Below are 21,672 nucleotides of genomic sequence, written 5' to 3' on the forward strand. Positions count from 1 at the left end.
TCCAGTCTGAGAGATCATCCTAGCTTGGGGGTATTAGACTTGGCAAGAGAGAAAACAAAACCGTGGATCTTTTTTAATGTATTTTATGGCTATCGAACAAACTTGTCAGATTACAATTAATTGTCTTCAATAATCAAACCAAACTTATTATTATTTGACAGTATTCCAAGCCCCCATGAATTTCCTAATACTAAAAAACTAGGACCATAATTTGTTAATCAAACTGTGAAGAACAGGATTTAGACTCTTCAAGAAGCACAATCATATCTAACATGTGATTTGGTATATATTCTTTTAAATTAAGTATTCTTGTCTTAGCTTGGACGTTTTTTATATGCCAAGATAATAGTTTCATGGTATGATTCACTGCTAGACTGTTAAATATTTTCTCTAGTTGCTTGAATGACATGTACACCTTGCTTTGTCAAAATGCATGTTCTATAACTGGGATTTCACCTCAAGGATATTGTTTCCCTTTGTTTAGATACATAAACAAGGCTTCTATTGAGGACCCCAACCCTGTAATTTCATTGAAAATGGCCAATTGAGGAGGACTAATTTACCAGAAGGCAATTAGAAAATCCCAATAATGGGCATGGTAGTGACAACAGAAACAGCTACTAAAAAACATAGAAGCATATAATCAAGATTTCCAATCACTAGAATTGACAAAATAATATAATTACAAATCTCATAAAGCAATAATAAGACAAACATTAAGAGACTATAACTGAAAATATGCAGTTTCACAAAAACCAGAACCAATTTGGAATATCACTCATCAACTTGGTCTAACTGTAGCGCATCTCCTTCTTCTTCCTCAGAAGAATAAGAGAATAAGAAACATGAAAGAATATCAACCCCAAGCTTGGCTGTGTTACACCCCTATAAAACTCATCTGGGGTGGGGGGGGGGGGGGCGTTTTCTTGTCTTTGCTTGTCAAAATGGTTGCATGTTAGAACTGAATGTCATGATTATCTCTTTGAGGTTAGTCCTTGCCTCAAGTATGGTCATCATAAGTTTGTCTTGTTCATTAGGTCATGTGTGAACAGAAAACAATGGACAGTCCAACAAAAGAAAAGCTTGACTAGGTTCTTGTGGAAGTGGAGAGACCATGTTGGAGCACCTAATACATGGATATTCAAGCGACAAAGATGAAGAAAGTGCTTTGGATAGATTTGTCACCACTTTAGTGGTGGATGGAAGTAAAGGGCATGCCTGAAGGCATTCATTCATATTTAAGTGAGCATTCTCCATATGAGCCCTTAGGTTTTCAATGACAGGGTCCATAATGGTAAGATCATAAGACTGGTGCACCAAACATGAGGTAAATAAGGTATTAACTGACAGAGACATAACCCATGAACCTGGCCTAGACATGACAACCTTTTCATGGTAAGAGAGAGTGAATGGTGTACCGGACTATGAGGAAAGGTGTTTCAAAGGAGAAGGATGATTAAACCTTGCAACTATGTGCATACAGTCAATTTTTAAGTGATGTAGATGACAAAAAGGTGTGCCTGCAGGTTATGTCAATGTTTTTGTGTCATGAGTGAGCAAAATGAGCATCTATGAGCAACACTTAAGTGCCAAAGGTGCCTGCATGGAATGCCTATAGTGGAAGAAGGACCATTCAAGTCACGTTGAGCCCTTAATTGTGTGCCTCGTGAATTCATGTCAAGAGGTTCAGTTGAATACATGGCTAAAAGGTGCACTTGAGGAGAAATGAGTGTTTTAAGTGGCTGACATGGTAATAATGCACTCCTGAGGGTGATAAGGCATGACTTAAATGAAAGCAACTCCCAAAAAGTGTTCTTATGCCAATGTCTTGGTGGAAGAAGTAACAAAAAAATGTACTAAGTCTTCAGCTTCTTGAAGTAGGAAGAACTGATTTCAGTCACCTATGACAGCAGATTTCCAAACTCATTTACATATCCTTCTTTTAGAATAGTCATCTAAACTCAAGGGAAATATATTCTTAAAATTCTTATCATGCAAAAAACAAAGAAGAGAAAAAAATATGGATAATGTTTTATTTGATTTTCTAATAATTTATCAACTTAGCTGATATGTTGCACATTTTGGATTGAATTTTAGTGGCTAGGATTAATTCATAATAAATCTTGTACGCATGCAAAGCTATTCTTGGGGTAGAACTAGTAGTTAAAATTATTTTATTTGTCTTCAGGCAATTCTTGTAAACAGTATAAACGAGTGTGTTGTACTTAGATGATGAAGTAATGGTAATGTTCATGCCTACATATTTCTAAGATCGCTATTCAATGTTATTGTCAATCGAAAACTTATTACTCATCCAATAGAATTCATTAATACTATCTTGCTTTTAATGACTAATTAATGAATGATTTTGTCATATGTGCTAAAGTAGATTAAATTATGTCACATCACACTTGTGCCCTAGTTGTTAATATGCAGTATTTACGCCCTGATACATGTTTACCCTAGTGCATTTATGATATACTTGCAAGATGTTTAACGTGCCCTAGTTTTCATGTTTAAATGGAATGAATGTGCCCTAGTTTTTCATGCTTTAATTGATGAATATGTTCAGATGTTTATGCATATGTGAATAATGACAATTATGCTTATAATAATGATTTGATGGACTTCAATTGATTAATTGATGAATTTACAGTTAACCTTGTGATGTAATGTTTTACCTTTGTCAATGAATTATGAATTGTCAGAACAGGACAAGATTTGGATCTAACTGATTTAATTGGCCAAGTGTGTGCAGGTGATCGTCCTCCTCCGCAAGGGAGGGAAAGTATCATCAGGTCGGGAGGTAAAGGAAAGAAAGAACTCGTGCCGTCTGAAACTCTAACCCTAAGCCAGGTAGACCTACGATTGACCTTGTCAAACCTTGCTAGCCGTTGTGTCAGGTAACCTAGATGGTCCGTGCAGAAATTGTAGGGTTCATAACCCTAGGTTTTGTTACTTTTCGAGGTAATACGTTATTATTATTAATTAATTATTTTAGTAACTATTAATCAAAATTTATAGTGACTAATGTTTATATTGTATATATATTTATATATGTGTATATATATATATATCAAATATATATCTTGTATGTATACACGACTGTATACGTGCTCTCACAATCAGGTATACAAAAGATATATAAGCCGTATTTATATAAATATATATGAATATATATATTTATATCACGTTAATTATCTTCCATAGACAAGGTTTATTTTAAAAAATTAATTAATATCTACCCAATTTTATTTGGCAATTTCAATAAGACAAGTAAATAAAATTAACAGGGTTGCCTTGTCATATAATAAATTAAGACGTTATTCCTAAGCCACAAAGTGTATTAAGTGGCACAAAGCAAGATAATAAAACAAATATTTCACCCCCCCTTCATGGCATGATTCATTGAACTCTTATATCACTTGGAAATGATATATTTTATCTGCTAAGTTATGGAAGTTTGTTTTAAAAAAACAAAAGGCATATTTAGCAATATTATTGCACAACTTGATATAAAATCTTCATCGTGCCTTTTGAAAAGAATAGACATAATTCTTTATCAAGCATTTGAAAGGAATAGGGACTTAATATTTTATCAAAACTTCATACAATATCGATATGGAGAAGAAAATATATTTTTCCTCAGGCGTTTTTATTGTGAACCCAAGAGGCTTCTTCAAGAAGCCAAAAATGCTGAACGCGTGAAGGGAATGCAATGAGTATGGCATGACTCCTGGTTGTTTCGTGAAACCGCCTGGTATTAGGGCGTAAGGAAAAGGAAAAACGTGTTTTGGGTTACATAAGCCAAAGGGAAAACCTAAAACGATTCACTTCTTGTTTCCAAAAAAAAAAAAAAACGGCAGACAAAAGGGTTTTGGCTTTGCGTTTTTATCATTTCGGCCTACTATTACTTCATATCCTGCTGGGATTCACCATTACTGCTCTACGTCCTCGAGTAGAGGTTTGGCAAAAGGAGGATAGCTGGAATTTGACCTGCAAACGTTTTTCATCATTTTCAGGTCATATATTCATGATTCAACCTTGCGTTTTGGGTTATCCTTCATTCCCTGTGTCTTAGATTCGAATTTAATGAGATGTTTAAGAAAATATATATGGGAAAACTGTGATACATTTATTATGTGTTCTTTCTGTTTTGACAAGAAAGAGTAAGCAACGTATAGTTATTCTTGTTGTTGTTGTTCGCCATTTGTTATGTGCAAACTTAAATAGGAAGTTCATTTTATTTCTTCCAAAACTGCTCTTAACCGTAGAAGAAGGGTTTATATGGTTCGACTGTATTTTTCTCTTCCGCGAGAAGATGTAACAGGTAGGTATATGTACAAATTTGTATATATAATATATATATATACAGATATGCATGTATAAATTCCTATACATCTGAGAATTATCATTCTCTCTCTTTAAATCTGATTTAGAAAGAGAGGAAAACAGGTAAGAACCTGTACTACTGATTTTGGGTAAAAGGGGTTTGATTCTTTTGCAAAATAAAAAGGAATTTATATCCTAATTTATGTTATAGCTGCTGTTAGTTCCTTCTTGAACAGTTGAACCTCCGTTTTCTTCATAAAATTTGTGGATCTGTAATTATCTGGGTTTCATAATAAAACTTTTGGCTCAGCTTTTATATCTAGGCCTGGGTGTAAAAATATACTCTCACTGTTGTAATCTTTAGACTGTAGCAGCAGTCTTCTTGGAATTTGAGTTAATTTATTTTGAAAGCTTTGAATAAGGGCAATTGTTAAGTTTGTTTTAAGTAAATTAAGCTCTAAATCTGAGGCATCTGAAAAATACTTAATGTACATGTGAAGGTGCGGGTATAGGTGTATATTTGTACATGTACATTGACATATACCGGTAAATATATACCAACATGGTTTATAACTGGTTATACTTAACATGTATGTGAAAGTATTTGTACATGTGCACCCTTGTACATGTACATTAACATGAACTGGTAAGTATACATCAGCATAGTTATTAATTGATAAAAAATAGGGTGAACTAGTAAAGATTTATAACCTTACCTCACAGTTAAGGAAGGGTGCTCTTCCTTTGACCTGAATAAAAAGATTCCTTACCTCTTAAACGAACTTTTTAGATTTATCTAAGACTGAAATAACATTAAACAACAGAATCAGACGATCTTTCTAATTGAGATTACCATCGCTAGTTAATGAAATTAACTAATACCCTAGCCTAGGAAGAAAGAGGGTAGAAGGGCACTGTTGTACTTTCGATGCAGCTAGCATCACCATTGAGAGATTACTCTCAAGATGCCTAGGACAGCGAAGTCATGTCAAGAAAAGTTTACATTCCATACTTACGAGTTGGATGTACAACTGGCGGTTCTTATGCCCTATTTTCCCATGCCAAGGATTTAGTTGAACCATCACAAATCATTGCAATCTTTAATGAGGACAAATATTCAGTAACTTTAAAAGTACTAGAGCTGATAACAAATGAGAAATTAAACATAAATGAGAAATTAAACATACATATGGTCATCGTTCCTATATGAGTTCAGTCGAACTCATCTTAAATCCATGCCGAGAAGGGTGAGATCATTGATAGGCAATGTAAAACCTTGGCCAAGGTGGTATTGCGTAATGTATGCATTCGTCTGATCATTAGAACCAAATACACCTCTAGTCAGAAGCGTCATACTAGTAGGGAGTTACCCTTAGTGTATGACCGACTAATGCGTGTAGGTCCTAACACCAAATCTCAGATGGCATTGAGTTCCACTTCCCGTTACCTCCCTACGAAGGGTCGGGCCAATCCAGTTGGATATGGCACGGGGGACTAGATAGTCCGTGGTTGGGCGAAAAAGCGCCCTAATGATACTTCCCCTCCTAACTAGTATCTTGATAAAGTTATGAAGCTCATAATGTTAGCATCAGTTGAAATGTACTCTCTAAACCCTCTCTCTTTCATTTAATGCAATGTTGTTTATTTCCTTATTTTAAGTATATGTTTGATTTAGTTCAATGTAATTACTTCCAATTATTGTTATCTTTTGTTTAAAAAAAAAAATCTCTTCCTTTTATGTTAAATTTGAAATTGATCATGCTAACGGTTGTATTTGTAATGGTTAGTTTCGTTTTTCTAGATTATTTATTGTATAAATGCTTCAGTTAAATTTATGTATGTTACACATGATATCAGAGCACCGGGTTCAATGCTGAACCTAGGGCTCACCAAATCAGCAAAAACGTAGATTAAGAAAAACTGAAACAAAATATTTTGGCATTGTCCAGGATGTTTCGCACAACCAAATGAAAACAAGCACGTGACCCGGTTTACCTTCAGCTATGGAAGGTAATCAATCGCAAGTATGATTATTCATACTACTCTATGCCATCTGATGACGAGACCTTAGTTGATGCCCTAAAAAGGATTGTCAAGGAAAGACAACCCTGGACTGCTACCAGGAAGGCAGCAATACCAATTAACATATTAGCTAACAAAGCATCGAAACCGGTTAAAGCTGCAACTAAAGAGATGAAATATAAGACAATTGTCATCCATCCTGAACCTAAGGAACCAAAGAAGGTTCGGATACCTAGAGCTGGTTTCCGATTGGTACCCATTTCCGATTTTGAGGGGCAAGAAGAGCCCATCACAGAATCGGAAAAGTAGCTCTTAGAGAGAGAGCCTTACTTGTATATAATGAAGACTAACCCCGAAATATTTTTTAGAGTAACTCTTTGATAGGGTTACATTGTATATATTGAAACAAAAACTCCCCTTACTTTTGACAACAGTTTCAGATAACATTTTACATGATATATGTATGTGGATAGTTAGATGGTAAAATTTGTGTTTTCATTTCAAGCTCTTATTGATGGAATTAGATAGAAAACTAAAACTTCATATTCTATAATATTAGGTTTAACAAGAAGCTATAACATGTCTCATCACCAGGAAGGTGGGAGAATATCCGAAGGTCCGGAAACATCAAATAATAAATTAGATAAACTCATTCAGATGGTTCAGAACACGCAAAATAGGCTCAGAGTCTTGGAGCAGAGGGCAAGTGGCCACACAAAAATACCCAGTGTTGAATATGAGTCTCAATTCAGAGACAAACATACTGAATAGGAGCACACTCATCAGAGTGGGTTCCAAGAAACACCAACCCATACCCAGAACCATAAGGATAAACAGCTTATGGGATCATATCGGATGATATGAAGAAAGTTTAACCTTCACAGTATGATGGGTTTGAAGGAGATGCCACCGAAGATTGGCTTCATGGAAAAGTACTTTGAGATTAGAGATTATACTAAGAACATGAAGGTTGTTTCCTATCAACTAACCGGAGAAGCTGCCGGTTGGTGGGAAAACAAACAGGCCGAACTTGGCCTGAAATCAGATAATATAACTTGGAGCAAGTTTGTGGAGGTGTTTAGGCAAAGGTGGCTGCCCCAGTTATTTTTTGAGCAAAAGCTGACAGACTTTCAGGACTTAAAGCAAGAACTTTTTGTTCATGCATATTGGGAAAAATTCACACGACTCCTGAAGTATGTACCTCACTTTCAGGTAGACAAGAAATATAAAATCAAAAAGTTTATCATGGGTTTAAATAACCATATAGGAGGTTCAATAGATGCTCTAGCTCCTATCACTATGGATGAAGCCTATGAAAAAGATGTTAGACAAGAGTAGAAACTCCATAAGGATGATTCCATAAGAGATAGAAACATGAAAAAGAACAATTGGGTACAGTCTTCTCGGAACTTCAAAAAGAAGAGGGATAAATATGGAGCCAACAATAAGAATAGCAAAGGGTACAAAGGAGGTCAGTAGAACAACCGAGGTGATAGAAAAGGTTTCGACAAACCCAGGAGGGACAATGGTGGAAATAACAAAAAATCGGGAAAGAAAGGACCACCAGGAGGTTGCTTTAATTGTGGTGGTGATCATTATGCCAACCAGTGCCCCACTAAACCACGAGGAGGGCAACAACAGAGGAACCCACTGCCACCTCAGCAGGCAATATTCCAACAGAGAATTCATGCAGCAGTTGATAATCGTCAAGCTAAGTATCAGTTCACACCGGTAGAGACTCTAGGTACTTTATACGGTATCCCTATTACTATACTCATTGATACGGGATCCACTGAGAAATCTATTTCACCAAAACTGCTTAGTAAGTTTCCTAGGAGAGCTGGTTATATGGCTAACTCATGGACAGTAGAATATGCCAACCAATCAAGAGCTCAGGTAGACCAATGCCTGTTCGGGGCAAGAATAGAATTTCCAAACTTCACCACCGAAGTTGACTTGTTTGTAGCACCACTAGGCACGTATGATGTCATTTTAGGTATGAAGTGGTTGGGATAGCATAGGGCAAAGGTCAATTGTTTTGACAAGTTAGTGGAGTGTCAAGATGACTATGGCAACAAGGTATGTTTGCAAGGAATCCAACGGGAAATCAGATTGCGGCAACTTTCTGCCATGCAGCTGAGGCGTAGCGAAAAGAAAGAATGTCAGGTGTTTGCAGTAAAAATGGAAGAAATCAATGAAGCTAAGGGTGTCCAATATCAGGATGATATGATAATGTATGAGAATTGTAATCATCATGCAGAGGAGTTTGGTAAGGATGTGGAACCAGAAGAGCCTTTCGAAGTGAAATACCCCTACCTCCAATATTTTCAGGATGTATTTCCAGAGGAACTGCCTGGTTTATCGCCAAAAAGGATATTCGATTTCTCCATTGAATTAATACTAGGGGCAGCTCCAGTATCCAAAGTTCCTTCCCATATGACAACGATCGAGTTAATGGAGTTAAAGGCCCAACTTCAGGAACTTTTGGATAAAGGATTGATAAGACCTAGTGTGTTGCCTTGGGGGGCACCAGTAATCTTTGTCAAAAAGAAAGATGGGACACTTCAACTTTGCATAGATTACAGGATGTTGAATAAGCTGACCATCTGAAACAAATATCATCTACCCCACATCGATGATCTATTTGATCAAATGCATGGGGCAGCAGTCTTCTCCAAGATCAATTTGCGATCAAGGTACCATTAGTTGAGGTTAAAGGATGAGGATATCCATAAAACTGCTTTCATAACTCGTTATGGGCATTACAAGTTCACGGTTCTACCATTTGGACTCACCAATGCTCCAGCTGCTTTCATGAACTTAATGAACAGCATATTTCATGATTGCCTTGACAAATTTGTCTTGGTGTTCTTAGATGACATTTTAATGTACTCCAAGAATGAAGAACACCTGCAGCATTTGCGGTTTGTTTTGTAGTGCTTGCGAGGAAACAAGTTATATGGAAAATTATCCAAGCGTATTTTCTTCCAAAAGGAAGTGCAATACCTAGGGCATATTATTTCAGCCAAGGGGATAGCAGTAGATCCGACAAAGATTAAAGCCATTTCTGAGTGGCCAACTCCAAGGAATGTGCATGAAATTAGAAGCTTCATGGGGTTAGCTGGGTATTACAGGAAGTTCGTAATGAACTTTTCGCGCATTGCACACCCCATCACATCATTGCAGAGGAAGGGAAAAAGATTTGAATGGTCAGAAAAATGCTAGGTGGCTTTTGAACTCCTTAAAGAGAAATTGACCACGGCACCAATTCTAAAAGTGTCAGATCCAGATGACCAATTCTTAGTAGTGATTGATGTTTCAGGGGAAGGACTAGGTGGAGTTCTGATGCAAAGAGGACAAGTAATTGCCTGTGAGTCTAGGAAACTCAAATTTTATGAGCAAAACTATGCACCGCATGATATAGAGTTCGCAACCATAGTGCATGCTTTTCAAATGTGGCATCACTATTTGCTAGGCAAACCATTTGAGTTGCGGTCAGATCACCAAGGGTTGAAATATATTTTCACTCAACCCAATCTTAATGCACGACAGAGACGATGGTTAGAACTAATCTCGGATTACGATTTTGAGATCAGCTACATCAAGGGTAAAGAAAACCAAGTGGCAAACGCATTGAGTCGTAGATGCCATATCAATGCCATCACTACAGTGCATACAGATTTCAGAAACCGAGTCCTACAGTTGTTAGGAGGGGATAGATTTTACTAGCAGGTAAAAGAAGCTCTACGAATAGATTCCCAGCATCCAAGGTATGAAGGTTTCCAATTTGAAACAGATGGGTTACTAAGATACCAAGGTAGGATGTATATACCTAAGTCCATCGAGTTGAAAAAATTGGTGTTGAAAGAAGTGCACTCTGCACCTTACTCTGGACATCCAGGAGTAACTAAACTACTTGCTGACATCAAACCTTTGTATTTCTGGAAAGGAATGAAAAAGGACGCCACAAGATTTGTGGCCAGCTGTTTTGAGTGCCAACGAGTTAAGGCTGAACATCAACACCCAGTAGGGTTGTTACAACCCAACGCAGTACCTAGCCAGAAATGGCAGATAATCAGCATGGACTTTGTCCAGGGATTGCCTATGTCCAGAAATAAGCATAATGCCATTCTAGTAGTGGTGGATAGATTAACCAAAGTGGCTCACCATATACTAGGCAACTTATCAGATGGAGCACCTACCATAGCTTATAAATTCTTGCAGGAGATATTTCAGTTACATGGAGTACCAGAGAAAATAATTTCTGATAGGGATGCCAGAATGACATCCAGATTTTGCCAAACTCTTTTTGCAGCCTTAGGAACTCAATTGAACATTAGCTCAGCCTATCACCCTGAAATAGATGGTCAGATAGAAAGAGTCAACCAGGTTTTAGAAGACCTTTTGCGAATGTATTGCATGCATCAACAGTACAAATGGGAGGAATATCTTCCATTGGTCGAATTCACCTATAATAATTCTTATCAGTCATCCATTAAGATGGCACCCTTCGAAGCACTATATGGAAGGAGGTGTAGAACTCCTATCAGCTGGGATAAGCTGGAAGATAGGATAACCCTCGGTCCAGAAATGCTCTCAGAAATGGAGAAGCAAATTAAGCTGATCAGAAAAAGGTTAGCATCTAACGATCGGCAGAAAAGCTATGCAGATGCAAAGAGTACTCCCAGATAGTTTGTAGTGGGAGAGAAAATGCTTCTACAAGTGAAACCAAACAAAAGTAGCATAAAATTTGGAAAGTCTTCCAAAATTTGGAAAGTCTTCCAAAATAGCTCCATATATTTTATCGGCTAAGTTATGGAAGTTTGTTTTAAAAAAACACATAAGGCATATTTAGCAATATTATCGCACAACTTGATATAAAATCTTCATTGTGCCTTTTGAAAAGAATAGACATAATTCTTTATCAAGAATTTGAAAGGAATAGGAACTTAATATTTTATCAAAACTTCATACAATATCAATATGGAGAAGAAAAGATATTTTTCGTCAAGCGTTTTTATTGTGAACCCGAGAGGCTTCTTCAAGAAGCCAAAAATGTTGAACACGTGAAGGGAATGCAATGAGTATGGCGTGACTCCTGGTTGTTTGGTGAAACCGCTTGGTATTAGGGCGTAAGGAGAAGTAAAAACGTGTTTTGGGTTACATAAGCCAAAGGGAAAACCTAAAATGATTCACTTCTTCTTGTTTCAAAAAAAAAAGGCAAACAGAAGGGTTTTGGCTCTGCGTTTTTATCATTTTGGCCTGCTATTACTTCATATCCTGCTAGGATTCACCATTACTGCTCTACGTTTTTCCTAGAGTAGAGGTTTGGCAAAAAGAGGAGTGCTGGAATTCGACTTGCACATGTTTTTCATCATTTTCAGGTCATGTATTCATGATTCAACCTTGCGTTTTGGGTTATCCTTCATTCCTTGTTTCTTAGATTCGAATTTAATGAGATGTTTAAGAAAATATATATGGGAAAATTGTGATACAGTTATTATGTGTTCTTTCTGTTTTGGCAAGAAAGAGTAAGCAATGTATAGTTATTCTTGTCGTTGCTGTTCACCATTTGTTATGTGCAAACTTAAATAGGAAGTTAATTTTATTTCTTCCAAAATTACTCTTAACCGTAGAAGAAGGGTTTATATGGTTTGACTGTATTTTTCTCTTCCATGAGAAGATGTAACAGGTAGGTATATGTACAAATTTGTATATATAATATATATATATACAAATATGTATGTATAAATTCATGTACATCTGAGAATTAAATAAAGTAGATTCTACCCCTTAAAATCATTAATATTTAATATTTTAACTTTTTAACTTATTAATATATAAATAAAAAATATTTTAAATATGCAAGCTTAAAATATATTTATTATTTAATATGTTCGAGTATACGAGAAAACTCCATGTCGAAGGCAGTTTCCGCTATGGTATTCATCATATACGCATACCCTGCAAACACGGTATTGTTCTCAACGCCCATTCCTTTGCAAATGGGCATTTAAAAAAATTGCAAGATTCTAGCCGAAAGAGGGTTCTTATTGCTCATGGCTTAAAAAAATTAGTGCACTCCCCACGCACTGATGTAGGATCCTTTGGCCACTGTGGAAAAAACGAGGACTACCACGAGGTCGTCCGTCGATAACAGTCTATTTCCCTCATACTTTGATCTACCGACAACCATAGCTCTATTCCATACGAATTTTCTGCCGAATTAGAACGAATTTTTAATATTTATTGAAATTCGCCAAATTTCGAATTTGATGCATGAAGTTCGGCGAATGCGATGACTTAGATTCTATCTCTTTAAATCTGATTTAGAAAGAGAGGAAAAGAGTTAAGAACCTATACTACTGATTTTGGGTAAAAGGGGTTTGATTATTTTGCAAAATAAAAAGAAATTTATATCCTAATTTCTGTTATAGCTGCTGTTAGTTCCTTCTTGAACAGCTGAACCTCTGTTTTCTTCATAAAATTTTTGGATCGTCTATAATTATCTGGGTTTCATAATAAAACTTCTGGCTGAGCTTTTATGTCTAGGCCTGGATGTAAAAATATACTCTCACTGTTGTAATCTTTAGACTGTAGCAGCATTCTTGGAATTTGAGTTAATTTATTTTGAAAGCCTTGAATAAGGGCAATCGTTTAGTTTGTTTTAAGTAAATTAAGCTCTAAATCTGAGGCATCTGAAAATACTTAACGTACATGTGAAGGTGCAAATATAGGTGTATACTTGTATGTGTACATTGACATATACCAGTAAGTATATACTAATATGGTTTATAACTGGTTATACTTAACGTGTATGTGAAAGTATTTGTACATGTACATTAACATGCACTGGTAAGTATACATCAACATAGTCATTAACTGATAAACAACAGGGTGAACTAGTAAAGATTTATAACCTTACCTCACAGTTAAGGAAGAGTGCTCTTCCTTAACTGTGAGGTAAGGTTATAAATCTTTACTAGTTCACCCTGTTGTTTATCAGTTAATGACTATGTTGATGTATACTTACCAGTGCATGTTAATGTACATGTACAAATACTTTCACATACACGTTAAGTATCTTCCTTTGACCTGAATAAAAAGATTCCTTACCTCTTAAACGAACTTTTTAGATTTATCTAAGACTCCAATAACATTAAACAGCAGAATCAGACGATCTTTCTAATTGAGATTACCATCGCTAGTTAATGAAATTAACTAATACCCTAGCCTAGGAAGAAAGAGGGTAGAAGGGCACCGTTGTACTTTCAATGCAGCTAGCATCACCATTGAGAGATTACTCTCAAGATGCCTAGAATAGCAAAGTCATGTCAGGGAAATTTTATATTCCATACTTACGAGTTGGATGTACAACTGGCAGTTCTTATGCCCTATTTTCCCATGCCAAGGATTTAGTTGAACCATCACAAATCATTGCAATCTTTAATGAGGAGAAATATTCAATAACTTTAAAAGTACTAGAGCTGATAACAAATGAGAAATTAAACATACTTATGGTCATCGTTCCTATATGAGTTCAGTCGAACTCATCTGACCTTAAATCCATGCCGAGAAGGGTGTGATCATTGATAGCACGTTAATTTGTGCTTGCAGTGTAAAACCTTGGCCAAGGTGGTGTTGCGTAATGCATGCATTCGTCTGATCATTAGTACCAGATACATCTGTAGTCAGAAGTGTCCTACTAGTAGGGAGTTACCCTTAGTGTATGACCGACTAATGCGTGTAGGTCCTAACACCAAGTCTCAGATGGCATTGAGTTCCACTTTCCGTTACCTCCCTGCGAAGGACCGGGCCAATCCAGTTGGATATGACACGGGGACTAGATAGTCTGTGGTTGGGCGAAAAAGTGCCCTAATGATACTTTCCCTCCTCACTGGTATCTTGATAAAGTTATGAAGCTCAGAATGTTAGCATCAGTTGAAATGTACTCTCTAAACCCTCTCTCTCTTTCATTTAATGCAATGTTGTTTATTTCCTTATTTTACATATATGTTTGATTTAGTTCATTGTAATTACTTCCAGTTATTGTTATCTTTTGTTTTAAAAAAAAAACTCTTCCTTTTATGTTAAGTTTGAAATTCATCATACTAACGGTTATATTTGTAATGGTTAGTTTCGTTTTTCCAATTTATTATTGTATAAATGCTTCAGTTAAATTTATGCCTGTTACAAATTATTTCTACCAAATTTGTGAGCTTTGTATTGCATACACATTTCGAAGTTGGACTTCATGGCTTTATACTGATCCCTTCAAATAATTTACCAAAGTATTGTGTTATTATGTTTAAAACTATTCAATCCTTGTCTTCTTGAATAGTCCAATCTCTAATTTTAGCTAAACAAGGCAAGCATTAGTTGTACATTTTTTTTTAGTCAAAAAATATAAAAACTATTTGCCTTAAAAGAAGAGCATCTTAGCCTTTTACCCTAAGCAAAACCACCCCAAAAATAATTGTAGAAATTGTAAATTGCAAGTACATATTGTTCAATTTTAGGTTAGTTTTTACTTTATAGGGATCTTCCCCTTCTAATTCGATACTACACATATTTTATGTTTTGTGCTGCATTAAAAGGTGCAAATTATAACACTAACATAGAGCAATCCCAATGAATTTCAAAAGAAAACCAATTATAAGTAAATTGAAAAACAATTCCCTTGTAAAATTGATATAGAAGTAGGAATACATTGATTAGAGTGTGCTTCTCATAAGTGGAACAAAATTGACCAATGTTATGCTAATGGTTACCCCTATGAAGGGCATGAAAGCTTTCTATAAATCAGGTCAATCAAAAGCAAGGTAATTTAAGTGGTCTTATAAAAGCAATCTTGTAATCTAAGACAATTCAAAATGTGAAAGAAACATAACAACTAAATTTTGTGGTTATTCAAATGGATTACATTTATAGGCAATTGAGAAAATGCAAACATAATTACCTAGACCTTCACTTTATCAATAGGACTACTAGCTCAGTTTTATTCAATTCAAAGTTGTTAATTTAACTCCAAGATGGGTTGGTAAATCAAGTTGAACTTACCTCTTTACCATTCCATAGCCATGGTTTCCTAAAACAAGAAGATCAATTTGCATTTTCTCTGCTGCATCACATATAGCATCTTTTGGATCTCCTATCTCCACCATAGTCTCAACATTCACCTGTGAATAGAAGACATACATCACTAGCATATCTATTTTGTGCAATGTATCCACTTGTACCTTTGCTATTATGAACTTAAAAAATGAACCATGGAAAGATAAGGTGTTGGGGTTCAATTTTTCATACCTTGTATTCCAAACAAACAGAATAAGGGACTCGTTGCATTTTAAAACTTGGGAAACAAGAACTTCCTATGAAACATGTATTCAGATAGAGATTAAATTTTTGGTAACTTTTTTCTCAATATGTTCTTTCGAAAAGATCTTGACACCAACTCCATATGATAGATCCAGTAATTATTCAATCATATTTCAAAACTTACAACTCTGAGCAGAAATAATATTGTTGGTGATAATATTGCTGTGCTTACAAAACAATTAGCAAACTTATGGCTTACCATGTCACGTGATTTTGTGTGGTAGAATTTTTTGTGTTTTCATAGTGTGGGAAATCCTCCACATGTAGCTTTACATTCTTGTAAGTGTACAAGCTTATGAATGCTTCCACTTGTGCTTGCTGATACTTCCACTTGTAATTTGCATGCTTATCAAATCCTTCACTTCTAACTCGTGCATACCCTTTTTGTGAATCTATGTAGTGAGAGCACTTGCTCTCTTTGTGGCCATCTTGGATTTGTGTTATAGCTTATACTTCCGAGTTTAAAGGATTATTTGGATACCATTGATATCCATTTTGTTTCAAGTGTCCTACTTGTGTGTATGCTCTTATTTTGTGTGTTTTTTATTGTGCCCTAAACTGATCACTGCTGAAACTAATGATGGTACTGCTAAAGTTAAACCAATGATGCTAAAAAACAAATTTGGTGGAAAGCTAAATAATACTGAGTTTGAAAACTGTAAAGAAACAGAACTCTTATAATTCATGCAAAATAGATATGAGTCGTATGTAGAAGAAAAGGGAACTTTCCCGAGAGGGTGTCAATTGCAACACAAGCAAAATCCAGGGAAGTATGGGTGCTGTTTTAGTCAAGCACACTAATCAAACCTACGCATGGTAGCTTCTTTCCTAGAACGTAACAACAAGTTTTTAACTCATGAAAACATTGAAAAGCTATTCCATATTAGTAATTCTACAGATATCTCTGGAAAAGGGAATGTTACTTTTAAAAAATAAGTTATCTTTGCTCATCATAAAACAATCGTTCCCTTTTGAAAATAAGTTATCTTTGCTCATCATAAAACAATCAAAAACTATCTCTAGCCTTTGCACAGCTATATTGTTCTAATTCCCTTAAAAAAATCTAATCACTTTATTCCAAATAACTATATTACTAATTTTTGATCCATTTCTGATCTATTCTCTACTCTTATATTTTTCTAGAGTTTTTCTTTTTTTATTATTCAGTGAAACAACAACGCCCTTTCCTTGAATTGCTTTACCACCAAAGCAACTGCAGAGTTGGATGCTATAAATTATTTGGAAACTCCCATTTAGACTCTATTGCTGCATATATTTCCATTGGATCAGATATTTGAACAATATTTTGTTCCACAATTTCTTCTCTTGGGTGACCAAATTTTCTAAATCATGATAGCCGGGCCTTCCTCATCTACAAGGGCAAAGAGATCTGGAGTTTTGACATTTTTCCCAACTACTTTCTTCAAACCTAAGACGTGATTGACATTGTGCACCAGAGTTACTGTCAATAACTCAATCCTATATCCAATCTCTCCTAATCCTACAAACACCTTGTAAGGCCTATAATAATGAGGCCAAATTTTATCTGCTCCCCCTATTTAGGTTTCATCTAACCTCAACTTCTCTCACTTTGATGCCCATCCTACTGAAATTTCGTCCTATCCAAGGAAACTTACAAAGTCTCCTTTAATAGATTTAGGACCTTTTATTTCTCATCAAGAAAATCATGAATCACAGGTACTTGAGTGTCTTCTATGGACTGACTAATCACCAAAGGTGGATCATAACTATAAAAGGCCTTAAAAGGTGGTATGCCAATAGGTGTATGATTTGTATTGTACCAATGTTCTGCCAAATAGAATTACTTTTGCCATGAAGTTTGCTAATCTGCAATATTATTCCTCAAGTACCCTTCCAAACAATTGTTTAAAATTCCTTATTGCTCATCTATTTGAGGATGATTTCTGGTACTTGAGTTTTAAGTTTGTTCCTAAATGTTGAAACAATTCTTTCCAAAAATTACTTGTAAATACTTGAAATATGTAATCAATTACTTGTTAATTACTTGTTCCTAAATGTTCTTTGGAAGTCAATGTAATCTTGAAATATGTTGCATAAATAGCTCAGAACATGTAAAATTTTATCAATTCCAAAGGAATCCATGGAAATATAATTAGCTTATTTAGTCAACCAGTCAACCACAACTTAAAACAAAAATTTTGTCTGCTAACTAAAGTATGCCAGTAATGAATTGGATAGAAATGCATTCCCAATTTTTGGTTGTGAATGGACAGGGGCTGCTAAACTTCTTGCATTCTTAATTTTAAAAAATTTCATACGTCACAAGGCATCACAAAGTTTTTTCATATCTTCTTTCAGCCCTTCATAAAACAATCTATTTCTTCTGTTCTAGTAGGTTTTAAAGAAGACAATGTGACCACGAGCAAGGAACGAAATTCTTCAAGTATCTTTTTCTTAAACTTAAAATTGGTATAAGATTTATGTAGTTTTTAAAGAAATTTAATTTGTCTGAAAAGGTATAGATGGTATCCCTTATTTCCAATCCTCAAATAGAATCTATCCAATAGCCAAAGAAACTTATTTTTCATGCATGAACCAAGCATATTGAGCTCCAACATTATCATATTCACCGATTTTCTCATGGACAAAATGTCCACCTTAAATAGTATATGATAAAGGAGTAATCACCAATGTTACACTCCTCTCAGCACACCTAGATGCAATGACTGGAAAGTGAACCATTCAAGCCAATGAAATGGATTTGTGAAGCTCTACTCATGAAAAATGGATCATGAAGATTGAATCAGTATTAAAATGCAGATGATTCTAGAAAAATGATGTTTCATGCTACAAAAGCATGAAATGTATAAAAACAGAGGTGTTGACATCTTTACAAGACAATCAATAGAGGCCCAAATTTATCAATATTCAAAACATGGTCCAACTTAAAAGAGTTGACATTAGGGATGATAATTTTTTAATGAGCCACCTCCCTGCAATATCTTTTGATTTTTTTGCCCCTTAATTATATATCACAGAGGATGTTGGTAATAATATTTACTTAGTGCATAAGTAGCCAATTTATGGCTTACCATGTCACCTTCTTTTGTGTAGGAAAAGTTTTATCCCTTTCCCCATTTGGTCTCTTCCAAAAGTAGCTTTGTATGCCTCCAATCATGCTTGTGCATGCCTTGTGGGATCTTCTGCTTGTAATTTGTATGCCTATCAGACCCACCAATTTGTACTTGTCCATACCTTATGTGCAACTCTCTAAGCTAAAAAACACTTATTCTTGCTATGACAATCTTCAATTCAAGTATTGTAGCATACAATTTTGAGGACTACTCGATCTGACATTTACCTTTCTTTGAAGTATTATGTATTCTCTTCTTTTCTGTTTGTCAATTTCCAGTAAGTGTACATTATTGCAATAGAAAAAAACAGAGAACAACAGACAAAAGATTTCATATGGCATGGATAAAAAATTAAAAATGTCAAAAAAGTGTGAAAAAAGATTAAAACGGAAATATGCAACCAAAGCACAAGGTTCAATTCATCTTTTCAACAATTTAGGCACCATAGTTTTATGATTTATGCATGCTCCATATGTTGTCTTTCTAAAATCAAATAAATTTGAATAAAGATGAGCTTGGCATACATTCTTTTGAGCACATATCTCTTTAGCACGAGCAAGGAGTGCTTCAGAAACTTGCTTCTGTTGATTCAAGAGCACTTCAATTAATTCTGGAGCTGTACATACACAAAATGATATTATTTAGCATTCTTTTGCATTGAGTTCTGATCATTCAATTGATTAATATAAACAATAACCAGTATTTCTCCATGTTATGTACAGACTATATTATGCCTCCAATCTGTAAATATAGGACTATCAGCATTCATTTCATAAACCCCGAGTCTATGTTGTAAACTTATTTAGCATTTTTTTTTTAGATTCCAATGTTCTGCCCAACCAGAGTACACAATCATCAGACTGAAAGTGAATCTCAAAATTGAAAGTGACACCCAATTACCATGCACAATGATTGTCTCATAAAGCTCATATAGTAACAAATCAAGTCGAAAATTTTGTGATTCCTTAGTCAAACCAATGTTCTGCTATAATTCAGAAGAACTTATTAATTCTCCCTAAAATATGCCCAAATGTTTTAAATGTTTTAACAGTTACCAGGGATTTTCTACACAACCAATAGCTCTGGCTGGTACTTGTACTGGTGACCACTGTCCATTTCGAGAGTAAGTTTTAGGAAGATGTTGCAGAGAATACACCAAGCATGAATGTATGAAGAATTTATAAATAAAAGGCATGCTAATGTTTCAATAGGCCTACTCCTGATACACCCATCAGGTACAGTTGGGTAGAACAAAATATATTATTGACGTCTAAATTTTCCTTTATTGCCATTAATTTATTAAATGAAAAACCTTTTCTGTGAAACAATTAATTTTGAATTTCAAAATGAAATTTTTTTGATGTCCTAGAATTGTTAGTGTAATTAACATCTTATATTGCTTTCCTATTTAACTTTTGGAAGGTTTCCCTTGACTGTATTTGCAAAATGCAATTAATCTTCTATTTGTTGAAGATGGTAACATACAGGTATTCTAAGGGAAAATGGCAGCTAATGGTAGAGGAGCAATTTACTTAGTCATTGAAGATGTAAAAGCATTTGTGACACCTTTAATCCACACTAAGATCCTTGTGCAATTGGAAAAACAACTGCAAAGCATTCAGAAGCACTCTATTCTGTCCCCCCAAAACCTTCCTCCACCTTCAGGCCATCAACACTTGTGGTCGATGATTAGTACTCCCTTGATTATGCTTCCTGTCTTTTCCCACTTCTACTACCTTCTATCCTCCATTGCTATTGCCTTGCATGAGTTTGCTACTAATGTTCTTTAGGAAGTATTCCTTAACTGTTTTCCACACAAAAATTCTTCACTTTACTCCACCTCATTTCATGATTTTTTAACTATGAGTTGTTGCTTTGATGATAAGTACATGCACCGGAGACTTCGTTTTATCCTTTTCCACAATCCTCCCTTCATTTTTACCACACAATGATTATTGTTGTCTCTCCTAGCATAAGAAATGTGCAAGTTTATTGCATCTAGGTGAAACAAACTCCTTCCTAATCTCTGTCAATCGTCTAAGATCTTATGGCATACCCTTCTGTTGACGAGTTTTTTATGACTACACCTAACATAGAATAAAGTTTTCCAACGGTCACTTTACTCTCTCTTGATCAAAGTTCAATTGTGTGCTAAGATTGCGATAAGTTCAGACAATTGACTTCAAGGTTCCAATTTGCAATGGACATGACTCAGCTGGCTTGATGTGATATGTCAATAATCCAAGGGGACTTACGCTTGAATCATTCTTTCACTTCTTTGATGTGGCTGGAACTTCATCATTAGATATAGCAATTCTATGATGCTTTTGCTTCGAACGAACTGAACTGGAATAAACTGAAATTAAAGGGGAGAAGGTTAGAAGGATCTAAATCTACTCCTAAGGGCAATGATATCAATAGATAGTACTTTAGTGGACGAATTCAAAATAAACCAAGCTCTGCTTCGCCAAGATTAACTACAACTCCACAAAAACTGGTGCAATCTTACAAGGATGTTGAAGGATTTTCACTTTGAGAAAGTGAATTTGAATACCCAAAACGGGGCAATTCAAACGACTATCCACAATCAAACTTAGCTCAAATTTGGTGGCTCAGGCTAACTTTACACTGCAACTTATAATCAATAAGATGCAAAAAGTATGAACCATGGAAATTCATCAAACACCATTACATTCTCCATTGAAATCAAAGTACTACTCTACTACTCTAGGTGAGGAAGGTGAAACCATGCAAGTTTTGGAAAAATAACTTAAGTGGACACCATCAGAGAACAATGTTTCACTGTTATTATCTCAATAACTTA

General features: G+C 35.3%; 1 protein-coding gene across 1 annotated transcript in view; it reads right to left on the reverse strand.

Annotated features, from left to right (window-relative positions):
- Positions 1-21,672, reverse strand: part of LOC131075349 (uncharacterized) — a 56,853-nt gene that overhangs the window by 1,182 nt on the left and 33,999 nt on the right. The window contains exons 2-3 of the mRNA XM_058012166.2: positions 19,373-19,464; positions 15,415-15,533 (exon numbers count right to left, since the gene is read on the reverse strand). Coding sequence (XP_057868149.2) covers positions 15,415-15,533; positions 19,373-19,464 — 211 coding nt within the window. The remainder of the gene's footprint in view (positions 1-15,414; positions 15,534-19,372; positions 19,465-21,672) is intronic.

The sequence above is a fragment of the Cryptomeria japonica genome, chromosome 2 (assembly GCF_030272615.1).
Source record: "Cryptomeria japonica chromosome 2, Sugi_1.0, whole genome shotgun sequence".
NCBI classification, from domain to species: domain Eukaryota; kingdom Viridiplantae; phylum Streptophyta; class Pinopsida; order Cupressales; family Cupressaceae; genus Cryptomeria; species Cryptomeria japonica.